Source organism: Gymnodraco acuticeps, unplaced genomic scaffold (genome assembly GCF_902827175.1).
Source record: "Gymnodraco acuticeps unplaced genomic scaffold, fGymAcu1.1, whole genome shotgun sequence".
In the NCBI taxonomy this organism is placed as follows: Eukaryota; Metazoa; Chordata; class Actinopteri; order Perciformes; family Bathydraconidae; genus Gymnodraco; species Gymnodraco acuticeps.
Genome location: NW_022990981.1, coordinates 4,996,904 through 5,010,591, shown reverse-complemented (window position 1 = coordinate 5,010,591; position 13,688 = coordinate 4,996,904). Strand labels below are relative to the sequence as shown.

At 46.2% G+C, this 13,688-nt stretch overlaps 1 protein-coding gene across 2 annotated transcripts in view; it reads right to left on the bottom strand.

The window, feature by feature from the left end:
* Positions 1-13,479, bottom strand: part of tprg1 (tumor protein p63 regulated 1) — a 42,343-nt gene extending 28,864 nt beyond the window's left edge. Inside the window, exons 1-3 of one of the 2 annotated variants that reach the window (XM_034235720.1) lie at positions 13,385-13,479; positions 12,965-13,199; positions 11,808-11,899 (exon numbers count right to left, since the gene is read on the bottom strand). In XM_034235720.1, coding sequence (XP_034091611.1) covers positions 11,808-11,899; positions 12,965-13,174 — 302 coding nt within the window. In that variant the 5' untranslated portion in view covers positions 13,175-13,199; positions 13,385-13,479. Of the gene's footprint in view, positions 1-11,807; positions 11,900-12,964 lie in introns of both variants that reach the window. The other variant, XM_034235721.1, reaches the window with a different exon arrangement.
* Between the last annotated feature and the right edge of the window lie 209 nt (positions 13,480-13,688).

The following is a 13,688-nucleotide window of genomic DNA, read 5'->3' as shown; positions in this document are numbered from 1 at the left end:
CAGTTTAGCGTCAGCTTTTCAGCATAAAGCATTGCCACTAGCAATTTCTTCAGGAATTGCATTCTCTAGTTATCCCTTGAACTCAGTGGCGTTTTCTCCTGGAGGCCAAGGGAAGCCAGTTTTCCCCTGTTTTTTTGGATTGTAGTTATAATTTTAATAAATAAATAAAAACACTTTGTTTAGTTTCGGTAATTATTCTGCCGGCCCATCTCTCCCCCATTCTCATTGAGTATTTTACAAAGAGTCAAACAGCGCCACTCTAGATGTTATGGTGAAACAGTAGATTGCACTCTTTTTTGCGAGAGGAGGCTAGCCGAAATTGGCTTCCCTTGGTGAAAAAAATGGAGGGTTCTATTTCGTCCCTACTGACCGCCAGAGGCGGTGCTTTAGCACTGGATATGTCCATCGGACGCATGCGCAGTTCGAGTACCTAATAACAACAAAGTCACCTGTGACCCACGTGACTACGGCTACATAGGCCGGCGTCATTAGCAGATCGGCTCCTTTTCATCTTCTCGCTTCGCGAGAGTACCGCGGCTACATTCTTGTAGCCTACAGCGTTCAGGTTTGAACGTTTGATCTGAGGGATTTCTCTGCAAGCAGCTGGCCGCGTGCAGCTTCGCGACTGACAGTCGGAGCTACGGGTTGTTAACGCGTCCTCCAGGAGCTGTGGCGGGCTGTGCGCTGTGCAGAGCCTTGACGGACAGGTTTGTGTCAACTTGTTGCTGGTGATGGCTGTGTCCCTGCACCCTCTCCCAGCCAAGTTGTCCTGATTGCTGTCTTATTTATTGTTTGGCTTAGACTTTCTGGTGACGACAGTGTTCCCGCTTCCTCTCCCTTAAAGTTGCCCTTATTATGCTCTTTTGAAAGTTCTGCTTGTGGCGTTGTGCCCGAGCAATCATTAGCATTTGAGTCCCAGCTTTAGCTGCGTCTCTCATTCAATTTAGTATGGAAAGCCCAGTGTGCCATATTTTGCCCGTTTTTTGTTTAGATGCAGAGAGTAAGGGAAGTACTGGCCATAGTTACTACTGTAACTACGGTCCTAGGCCATGTAAGCACTGGCCATGGTTACTACTGTGACCATGGCCTACGGTTTTATGCGGGCTGTTCTATTCCATAGAAGCTAATTATCGGATCTTAACATTGTGTTTTGACTTGGTTGCTTGATTGTTAGCAGCAGCCGCTTGGCTAACACCTTGCATGTACTGTTAAGCTTCATTATTTAACTCAGTCGGTGAGGGCAGTGCTCTCGCTCCCGGTAACGTATGGTTTTGATTGCAGTAGTAGTAGTATCGTGGTATTTACTGCTCCTAGTACTAGACTGTAGCACTAGGATGATATGCAGAGAACAATCTTCACTGTGTGTGCTGTGTGCTCTGCATGTGTGGCCATTAAAGAGGATTTCATCCTCCCAATATTATATTATCTAGTGTGCAGCCGTTTGGCTGACTTTTTTAGCCACCGGCCACAGTTACTACTGTAACTACGGTTCTAAGCCGTGTAAGTACTGGCCATAGTTACTACTGTAACTACGGTTCTAAGTTGTGTAAGTACTGGCCATAGTTACTACTGTAACTACGGTTCCAAGCCGTGTAAGTACTGGCCATAGTTACTACTGTAACTACGGTTCTATGCCGTGTAAGTACTGGCCATAGTTACTACTGTAACTACGGTTCTATGCCGTGTAAGTACTGGCCATGGTTACTGCTGTAACTACGGCTCTGTGCTGTTCTCTTCTTTAGAAGCTAGTTAGCTGGTCTTAAACATTTGTGTTTGACTTGATCTCGCTTGATTGTTAGCAGCAGCCGCTTGGCTAACGTCTTGCATGTACTGTTAAGCTTCATTATTTAACTCCGCTGGTGAAGGCAGTGCTCTCGCTCCCGCTCCCGGTAAACGTATTGTTTTGATTGTTAGCAGCAGCCGCTTGGCTGACGTCTTTCGTGTACTGTTAAGCTTCATTATTTAACTCAGCTGGTGAGGGCAGTGCTCCCGCTCCCAGTAACGTATTGTTTTGATTTTTAGCAGCAGCCGCTTGGCTAACATCTTGCATTTTTTGTTAAAGCTTCATTATTTAATTCAGCTGGTGAAGGCAGCCCAGCTAGCGGGGAACGTTCTCACAACTTTGGCTAACGTTACCTATTGGTTCTAATAAGGTTTTAAAGAAACATTTTAATCTGATGTTCAAAGAACCTTTTTAGGATGTTTATTTTTTCAAATAATGTTCCTATATGGTTTAAGGTTAACTAAGACATAACGTTTTAACTGCAACATTCAGAGGATGTTTTGAGGATGTTATTGAGGCCTAAGATGATATAAAGTTTATTTATAAAATGTTCCTTTAATGTGATATGTTAACAAATGTGGAAGGTTTTCCTTGCAACATTCTAAGGATGTGTTTTGGACATTGTTGGGTAACACATTAAAGATGTTCTTTATAAAACGTTCCCTCAATGTTACATGATAACAAATGAAGGACATTTTCAATGTAACATTCTGAAAATGTTTTCAGGATGTTATTGAGGCCTGAGATTACATAAAGTTTATTTATAAAACGTTCCTTTAATGTGATATGTTAACAAAAGTGGAACGTTTTGCATGCAACATTCTAAGGATGTGTTTTGGACGTTGTTGGGTAACACATTAAACATGTTCTTTATAAAACGGTCCCTCAATGTTACATGATAACCAAAGAAGAACATTTTGAAAGCAACATTTGGATAATGTTTTCAGGAGGTTATTATCTTTTTATAAAATGTTCCTGTGTTGCGAAATATTAACAGGGTCATGGTCAACGTCAGATTTATTTGTAGTGCGCTTTAAAGAACAAACTTGCTGCATTTGTTTGAAAAGGATGTTTAAAAGAAATCTGATGTCACCACATTTTCGTTTTTAGAAAAAAACAAGCACGTAATTCATGATATTGCACGTTTGCGTAGGCATGTCTGAGTTCCCAGCTAGACATTGTTGGTTCTAAAAACATTCTGAGAATGTTACCATTCATTGTTCTAGGAATGGTTTCATCGAGAAGTTTTATTTTGGTTCCTAGAATGTACTTCTGAAAGGTAGGATAACGTTCTCTAAAAACATTCTTAAAATGTTTGGTGATAACATTGTTCGAACATTATACCCCAAGTGTTTTTGTTGTTTATGCACATATCTCTATGGTCATATGGATCGAATAACACTTAGAAAACCAAAGACAGACATATAGAAGAATGGACCGACTATCACTGCCCGTCCCTGAATTCCCTGTTAGTGGGTTAGTGCCCCCCCACCTGCCTGCTGGTCTGCTCTACACGGCTGGGAGCAATCTCCAATCAACCACACCTGCAACCTGCTCATCAGCCACACTATGAAAGCCTGCAGCCTGCACTCATTCCCTGCCGGATTGTTGCCGTGTACGGTTTGTTGCGTGCCGCTCTACCTTTTTACCAGCATATTCTTTGACAACTTTGCCTGCTTTTGCCTCACACTCATTTGTATGTCCCTCCCAGGAGAAATCCAAGGCCTTCCACACTCCCAAGACCAGCCAGGCCTCTCCACCCACCCTGGAACAACTGTTTCCCACTGCTGCCATAACCAACCTCCACTCCCAGCTCCCCTTTTCTGATAAACAAATGTTACTTTCACCAGCTGATTCCGAGTCATCCTTTTACATGTGTTAATAGTCAAATTCCAATAGTTAAGTACACTATCATAATCATCCTAATGACCACAGTGGTCAGTCCACTTACCCAGGAATTTTGAGTTGAACAATTACAGGAATATTAAGTCTTTATTTTCTAATAATGTAAACATATTTTAGTAAATTGTTACCACAGAACATTTGCATACTTTTTAACATAAACCATGTTATCCTTCTCTAAAATAATAACATTCTGGCAACATAAACAAATCTAACTTGCAGCTGAAAATGTTTTAAGAACATTAGGGCATAATGTTATCAAAAACATTTTAGGAAGGTTTTTAGAGAACGTTATCCTACCTTTCAGAAGAACGTTCTGGGAACCAAACAAAAACTTCCCGCTGAAAACCTTCTTAGAACAATGACTGTAACATTCTCAGAATGTTTTTAGAACCAAACATTTCTAGCTGGGAGTGCTCTCGCTCCCGCTCCATGTAACGTATTGCTCTGACTGTTAGCAGCGGCCGCTTGGCTGACGTCTTGCATGTTGTGTTGAGCTTCATTGGTTAACTCATCCAGTGAAGGCAGTGTTTTTCGCCCCCGCTCCTGGTAGACGTGCTGCTTGATTCTTGGCAGCAGTCGCCTGGCTAAGCTGCCCCGTTAAGCTTCTTTATTAAATCCAGCTAGGTGAAGGCAGTGCTCTCGCTCCCGCTCCCTCTGCTAGTAACGTGGGTGTAGGTCATTCACATCCCTCTCTGTGTTCGGCGAGTAGGAGCATTGCTCTACTCTTTCCGTTCAGCAGGTAGCCGGTTAGCTGTCGTCATGGAGCAGACGAAGTCGCTCCTGTTGGCCCTTCAGCCAGGGGCCGGTGTGGGGGCTACTAGCTTGTCGCCCTGCTCTCCTTCGGTTGCCACACCTCTGCTTGAGGATGCCATGTCGCTAGCGGCTCTGGATAAACCTCTTCTATGAAGGGGGGGGGGGCCCCGCTCACCTCCAAGGAGGCTTCCCACTCCTCTGCTCAGAGGACACGGAGGACGCCTCCATGACGGCCATTATTCGTGCGGCCCTGGTACGCTTAGAGCTTCAGGTTCCGCAGGCCGACTCGGCTCAGGCTAGCGCCTTCTTCAGGCATAACCCTGCCCTCTTTTCACTCCCACTGTTCCTCCTTCAGAGGAGTACCTGAGGGAGCTCCATGCATGCTGGAGAGACACCAGGGCCCTCTCCCACTCTGCTGCCATGCAGGATCCGGCGAGGGTGGGGCGGGGTTGCTTGCCATCCATTGAGCCTGCCATCGCCTCCCCGATTCTGGCTCTTGATGCCAGGTGCCCTCGGCCTCAGTGCAGGGTCAAAAACGAGCTGCTCTGTAGGGCCTACAACACAGTGACACGGGAACTCCCTCTCCCATCTGATACTGGCTGTCTCTACCTCTCTGCAGCAGGCTCCGGCTGAGCCTTATTTGCTGGGCCTCAGTGATGCATCACTGTAAGCCTTTGCCCTAATGCCTAGGGCAGGGGTGCCCAACCAGTTGATCGTGATCGACCGGTCGATCGCGGGGAGGTTCCCAGTCGATCGCGAGATGTGTCTAAAAATACAACAACAATATTCTGTTTTATCGTTAATGTCCTATAACATAATTTTCCTGTGCCAGAATAATGCGCTTGAACGCATCAAAGCTTTGTGATTGGCCGGCGTGACCCCATGTGTCGGGGCGTGGCTGGTGGGCAGTGGGCACTATTTCGCTGACATTGTCCGTGTCAACACTCAACAGGAGTGACAGTCCGCACACACACAAGACCGCAATTATGGCAGAAGCAAAAAAGCCCAAAATATATAATTTTCACTCCGAGTGGGAGGATGATTATTTCTGTATCTATTCCAATTCAAAGTCCATCCGTCTCATCTGCAATGCGAGCGTGGCTTTATCGAAGAAGGGTCATTTAGGAGCGGCATTTCAAGACGGTGCACAAACGCTACGAGACGGAATTCCCTCCTAATTCTGCCCTACGCTCCCAAAAGGGGAGGGGCCTGAAAGGACCGCTAAATGCACAGCAGTGCATTTTCACCAGGCCCAACAACAAGAGCAAGGCTGCTACTATAGCATCTTATCGTGTCAGTCACGTTCTTGCGAAACACATGAAGTCTTTCAAAGACGGCGAAGTTGTGAAAGAAGCTTTCCTGGAGGCTGCCGACGTGCTTTTTGGGGACAGTAAACAATAGCATTTCAACAGGTTTTTGATATAATAAAAACTCAAGTTAGATACCGTTATTAATCAGCTGTAAGTTTTAGTTTGTTTGAACTTATTCATTATAATTATTGTACAAGAATGCAAACTTAAATTGATTATAGTCTATTATCAATTCAGGTTAAGAAACTAGTGTTGCTTGCATCCTATTTTAAAAGGCATTTATTTTTATACTCTACTAAAATGCAACAAAAAAAAGGTTTGATTCTATTAATTTTGACTTTTTTATTGCACTTTGGCAGCAGATTCCTGTGTAGCTTCAGATCTGAGTTGTCTTATTAGTAAGCCTCATTTATACTTTTGTAGCAACACTATTTGTATATAATGGCAAAGAAAGGGTCTTTTCTTTCTGTGTCATATGTGGCAGCACTGTTCAATGTTTCTTGAAAACATTACCCACTGTAGTGACGTGTGAATAAACTCCAACTCTGTGTCAACAACACTGTTGTGTAACTTCAGTTAAATACTTGTATGTGTGTAGATTAGAAAGAGGTAAAATAAAGGATCTGCAGTATTTTATGAAGTATTAATCGTACAAAGGTCAGTTTTATACAAGTAGAAGTGTGTATTTACCAGGTAGTAGGCTGTCAGTAACTACGCCTCTCTATTTGGACTGGTAGATCTTGAAAGACTGGCATCTTTAAAAGTAGCTCTCGGTTCAAAAAAGGTTGGGCACCCCTGGCCTAGGGAATAGGGACGAGTTATGTCCTTATTGGTTCAGACTCGTCGCCAGGTTTGGTCTGCTCAGTCACCACTGTCGGAGACATGTCCTCCGTAGTGTGCCAGTCGAGCCAGGGGAGCTGTTTGGGGCAGCTGCCCTGTAGGCACTGGAGGGTTCTGCCCAAGCTAGGCAGACCAGGCAGCAGCTCTCGGGTCTTCATAGGCCTGTGCCCGCTCCCAGCAGGCCCAGGGGCCCCTCTATCAGCCGCTCTCAGCCACCAGCTTACAGTGGTGGTCTGCGCAGGTCCCAGCGGCCCACTCATCCACCTCCCGGGGGCTTTCGTGCCGCCGGCCTTCTAGGCGGCCTCGTGCCAGGGGGCGCCGGGGGGTTAGGCCCCGAGACTTTCATTCCCAGCAGCAGCTCAGTTACTGGGCTGTCTGTACTTCCGGCCCTTGGGTGGTTTTCACCTTAACCCAGGGGTACGAACCGCAGTTCCGGCCCCTAGCCTTCGGCCGGGCCAAAATGACAGTCGTCAGCGATCCGGCAGAGGCCCTAGCTCTGGCCCAAGAGTTGTCCGTCCTTCTGTCCAAGGACGCAATCGAGCCAGTAGACCCTCTGCTTAGCCCAGGGGGTTCTACTCGGCGTACTTTCTCGTGAGCAAGAAAGTCGGCGGATTTCGCCTGATCTTGGACCTCAGAGGAATCAACAGATTCCTGAAGGTGCTGCCATTCTATATGCTGACCACAGCACATGCACAGGCGGAGTGGTTCTCAACCGTGGACCTGAGGGATGCCTACTTCCACGTGGGCCGGGCAACATGGTGCCTTATATTCAGTTCCTCCGGCCCTTGGGCAGACTGATGGCTGCTTCGGCCGTTGGGCCCTTAGGCCCGCTGTCGTTGCGCCCCATTCAGATGTGGCTGAACAGCCTTCACTTGGACGCCAAGTGGCACAGGCACAGGAAAGTCAGGGCGTCGCAGCGTTGCCTCCACTCTCTGTCACACTGGAGGGGCAGGGCGTGCCCATGATGGGCGTGCCCATCCCGCCAGGAGACCGTCACCATAGGTGCAGGTCTCTCGGGGTGGGGTGCACTACGGCAGGTCAGGGTTGTTCAGGGTCAGTGGTCTGCCCAGGAGGGTGCATGCCATGTCAACGTGCTAGAGCTTTGGACTGTGCAGCTTGCACTCACGCACTTTCTACCCCAACTGGGGGGCATGTACGCAGACAGTAGTCCCTTCTAGATAGTGGGCGTTCTCACTCCATTCTGAATTTATGTGGCTGCTAATTCTGCTCGACATATTCGGGTCGACGGCGCCACGACGGAGTGCCACAGGTCGGTGTCTCTCTTCCTGAGAGGGGCTTTACGGCAGCATCCCCCTAGCACCCCTTGGGCTCCGGCTTGGGACCTGCCCCTGCTGCCGGATGCCCTATCATCTCCTCCCTTCGAGCCCCTGGCCCAGGTAGAGCTTAAGTGGCTGTCCTTAAAGGCAGCATTTCTGCTTGCCATGACCTCAGGGAAACGAGTTGGAGAGCTACATGCCCTCTCCGTGAGCGATACATGCCTGAGGTGGAACTCCGATGGCTCGGGTGTTGCCCTCTGGCCGAACGTGGCGTTCCTGCCCAAGGTGCTTCCACTAGCCCACTCCAATCGGCCTATCCAGCTGGCGCGCTTTAACGTCCCACAGGAGAACGGCACGCCTGAGTTGCTGTGCCCTGTGCGTGCCCTAGAGGCGTATATTGGTGCTACGGCCCATATACGACAGTCAGAGCAGCTCTTCATTTGCCATGGCGGCACGAGAAGGGGCTGTGCTCTCTCCAAGCAGCGGCTGTCCCACTGGGTTGTGGATACAATCTCACCTGCCTATGGGGCCAGTGGCCGGCCCCCGCCGTCAGGGGTGAGACGTCACTCTACAAGGAGCATCTCAACGTCTTGGGCTGCCCTGAGAGGGGTGTCCCTGGAGACCATCTGCGCCGCGGCGTCGTGGGCATCGTTTGGCACATTCTCCACGTTCTACCGGGTCAATGTCGCCACTCCCCATCATTTGGGCGTGGTCCTGTTACCGAGCTCCGCTGCTTCCAGTAGTGAGAAAGGGCTTGGATTCTTCATGACAGGGTTGGTATAGGTCAGGGATCACCAACTACATTTGTCCAAGGGCCAAAATGTATCCAATAGACAATATCGCGGGCCAGCGATTTTTATATAGCCCAGAATTTTGAAGTTGTTGACCGGGGGGGGGGGGGGGGACACCCCGCATAAAGCTTAGCAGACTCTTCACGCTAACGAAGGATCACTTCTCGGCAGGGTTACTTTGTAAATGTAATCAGTTACTGAATACAGAATACATGCTCTGAAAGTAATCAGAATACAGTTACGTGTCTTAAAAAAACGTATTCAGATTACTTTTAGAATACTTTCTTTTTCCATAACAGATGGGTATGTTTTGGTGAACAGGAGACACTTGTTTTATTGTTTTAATGGCTTATCGAGAACTCAAACACAACATCTTGGTGTCATTGTGGACAGCTCCCTCTCATCTGCACCACACATAAAAAACATCACCCGGACTGCATTCTTTGTACTGTCTTAAAACCTTTCCTTGGAATATGTTATGAATTGTAAGGTGTCCTTGGGTGCTTTGAAAGGCGCCCCTAAATAGAATGAATTATCAATATTATTTATTATCTGAAATGATGTAATAACTTGTTCCAGTCACTTGCCATTCATTCAGCAGCAGCAGGCCATTCACTTTGATTTGATCCCGTTATGAAATGTCATCATTTCGACAATAAATAAATGCTACATAAACGTAAAAGAGATCTCTCTCTCTCTCATCTGCGTGCGGGGGCGGGGCCTCACAGACACGCTGCATCTCTCTGGCTCACAGACATGCTGCAGCGCTGTGCGCACACCAGTGGCGGCGCTAGGGGGTGACTACTTGGGCTCAAGCCCCGGATGTTTTCTGAACAGCCCCGGATGTTTCACTTAAAAAAATTAAAAAAAATGTAAAAGATTTTTTTTTTTTCTGAAAATGTCTCGGGAGTAATGTGCAGTACCGGAGTCCACCAGCGAGGCAGCCGCTGCGGGACATTAGCCTGCATACTGCGTAGCCTTCCCTGCCCTGAAGAAGAAGTGATCCTTCCTAGCGCCTGACGAGTTTTAAGCTAATAGCCTATAAAGTTATGGATATTAGAAAGTTATTTTCATCGAAGCAGGCGCCACAAGCTGCAGCAGCAGCAGCAGCTGACAACAATGCAGCAGTGTCCCGCAGCTCCTGCCTCTCTGTTGGACTCTGTCGCAGCGGGGCTACTGCTGTGGTGCGGAGCGCACAAAACACAACTCTTCACAACGAAGGATCACTTCTTCTTCAAGGCAGGGAAGGTTTCGCAGTACGCAGTCTACTGTCCCGGAGCTGCTGCCTCTCTGTTGGACTCCGATACTGCACACAGTGGTTACTGCTCCGCCAACCCCGTCGTGCGGGCCGGATGAGAATGTCTGGCGGGCCGGATGTGGCCCGCGGGCCGCCAGTTGGTGGTCACTGGTATAGGTCATCCAGTGCTAAAGCACTGCCTCTGGCGGTCAGTAGGGACGAAATACAACGATAGTTACGGCTGTAACTACGGTTCTATGAGTCCCGGATGACCGCCAGAGTTTCCGGTCACTCAGAATTCTTGTGTGCTCGCGAGAAGATTCTGGGAACCGATCCAATAGTGACACCGGCCTATGTAGCCGTAGTCACGTGGGTCACAGGTGACTTTGTTGTTATTAGGTACTCGAACTGCGCATGCGGGCGATGGACATATCCAGTGCTAAAGCACCGCCTCTGGCGGTCTTCCGGGACTCATAGAACCGTAGTTACAGTCGTAACTATCGATTTACAATCAGATGAGACTCACGTCATGCCTCACAATCCAATCAAATCGCATCAAATTCAGTTCGTACTGTAACTGTCATCACTGCCCTTAAAAAGTAGCAAGCAAGTGCAATTATGGAGGGTGGAGATTTGGAGTATTTCATCGAAAATAATTGTACTAAACTTCCGCTACAGCAGCAACTAAAAATGAAATCTGATGACAGGCCAATGCCCAAACTGGAGCTGTGTACAGAGAGGAAAAAAGGAGCAAATCGGACGTAAAACTTTAAATAATAAACAGCGGATTTCTAGCATTTGACATTTCATGTGGCCGGACTGGGACAGTTTCCAGGGCTGAATTTTAGTCCCAGTCCGCCCCTGATACAGGGTACTTATTATATGTTATAGTTTGGATTCCTAAATCTTTTAGTCTACTTTCCCATCATTCAAGGGTGGTTTTCACTATAAGCAATGTCTTTTTTTTTGACGGATACTATAATTTACATGTTATAACAGATCAATTCACATCATCTTGCTCTTTCTAAAGTCAGCAGCAGTCACCAGCAAAACCACGAAGATTTCCTTGTGCTTTCCTGACATCAGCCATCCTGCGGCTGCCTCTGTGGCAACAGTGACTGCTACCAAATGTAGGACAAACTTTAAGGTGAGTTGGACGGAGCTGCATAAACGGGATGTATTATTCATCCTCACATGGCCAGCCTTTTAAATGTTTCCTGAAAGCTTGTGCAGGAGTGATACAATCCGACATCTGTAAGTGCACTTGGTAAATGTCCTGTAGTCACTTCAACTTGCTCTGCATTCGAGGCAGAGGGTTCACTTCCTCTGCTTTGACTTATATAATATTCTTAGGATTTTAGAGTTTATAAAAACATTGATATTAAGCTTAATTAATGAGAAAGCCTCATCATCATGCTGGACAAAATGGCCTGTAAAATCACATATGTGAAGATTTTAAGAAGAAGGGACCACTCTCCTTATGTGCAGGAGGGTTTCCACAGTTATATAGTAGATATATTAATGATGGATTATGGATGAGCAACATATGATACAAACTGTGAAATTATGGTCATCACTCATGTGAAAACCTTGTAACTCCGGTTAGGTAATCGCATTTTATTTTTTTAAGCTGAATGATCCCAGATTTGTAAGGTTTTTTGAACAGTTCAATACAAATAAATGTATGTTACCACTGCCCCCATTTGTATAGGCAGTTGATGAAGATCAATAAAGGATTATTACCATTTTTGACAATTAATGTCACAGAATCAATTATGATTTGAATATTTTTTGTACAATTATACGTTATCTAAAACTCAAACGATTAGTTGATCGGAAAAAATGAAATTTCAATTAATTTGATAATGGTGTAATACGAATTTCTACAAGGATAAAATGCTAAAAACTCACTCTGCCATCAGCCAGACGCCACGAACACTACCATCCACCGTGCCATCCACCAGAGCTTCCACGTCTCTCACGGCCTGACTCAGAGTTCCAGGCTGAGGAGACAAATGCACGGTGTCACTGTCTAAATTTCCATTGTGACAATAACAATCATTGCACAGAACGCTTAAGGGGCAATCTTTGAGGCAGAAACACAGATGGAACTCGTACTCCAACAAAATGTCAGCACGTCAAAAAACAAAGCCTCTGCTGCATATGAAAATGATTGCAAATGAAGAAAGCTGAGTGTGCAGCTCCTGTGTATAAATCTGAGAAACTCCTGAAGAAGAGAAAGCTTCTGTACATAATACATTACACATCCAATTGTCAGCTTTGAGCATTTCTGTTTTCTAATGCAATCCACACTCAAACTGTCATTTAAGATTCTATCTTTGCACGTTTTATTATTTCAATGGCAAGTTAAAGATATTAGGAGTCCATAAGGGCCGCTGACAGTTCAACAGCAATGTGAGCATGGAGCTGAGTCGGAACACGGGACCCCAAAACCACCGGCCGTCAACTAACATACTGTGAGCTGCTGATATTATTCCATTTGTTAATGATGTGTCATATTTTTGTTTATTAATCACTATGGATATGTTGGTCTATATCTAACTATATTATGTAATATAGAGGTTTATCTCTTTAGACATTACAGTCTGCATAAATCCAGGTGTAGTGCTAGGTAACTTGATTTGAAGGAAAGGGAAGTTGTAAAACATTTGCATAGACATTTGCATTGTAGTCTACAGTATTTTGCCAATGTTTTATCAAGGTTTTCGAAATAAACAATGGGCAATTCCTGCGGGAAAAGTTAAATCTTTCTGTCTTTGAATATATAAAATGCAATGTAGGTTTATTTTAAAGAGCAATCACTTAGGATTTGACACAGTGGTGAAGGAAGTATTTTTCAGACAAATGAGCGTGTGTGTGTGTGTGCGTGCGTGCGTGCACTTCAGATAAAACATTAGCTTTAAGCTAGCTCCGGTACAGTATATCGTGACGTTGCTTAGCTTTAGTAATATTCTTCTAGACTTTTCACACATGTCAGCTGCACGTGATGGGACATTTCTAAAACTTGTTTAATTTCACCAACAAGACCATACAGCAGAAGTGTTTACCCTCAACACGAAGAACTTTCTGATCCGGAACTGGTCCAGAGGGGGCTCCGCAGAGGTGTGCTGGGGGCGGGCCGTTGCCTGCTCCTCTGCCCGCTCCTCCGCGCCCTCTGTGGGGGCAGCGGGCAGACTGGGCTCCGGGCCCACGGGAGAACAGCTCAGCGGGGGCTGCTCCTCCTCACCGGGTGCTCCTTCCTCCGCGACTGCTGGCATGGTGGGTTTAAAGACCCCAACAGCACTGTAACAGACGGCTCACTTCTTTCAGAACACTTGACTGAATAGCAGGCAGGATTTAAAGACCTGTCAAGTTCCTCCTGTGACGTCCCTAGTATCGAAACGTCAGTCGTTCCACATGTATTGAATCTCTCAATCCCTTTGAGTAAAAATAGTTCAAACGTATTGTAATACAAAGTATTTACTTACAACAAATGATCGATGTGGCAGAAGGTGTTGAAAGCTAGATTTAAAGGAAGCAGTGACAAGTAGCATTAACTTCCTGTTCCGACTCCAACGTTTGTTTAATGGGCGTGTTCATCTCAATGAAGCACACAGCTGCTATTACCCTGACATACAGTCTGTGTTGTTACTACCTTTTATATATTATTACCCTTATAGTCTATGTCAGGGGTTCCCAACCTTTGCCATCCCAAGGTCCCCATATTATAGCATTATCCTCTGGCGGGGACCCCCCTGTTGCCATTTTTGTTATTACATTATGATGGAAAAT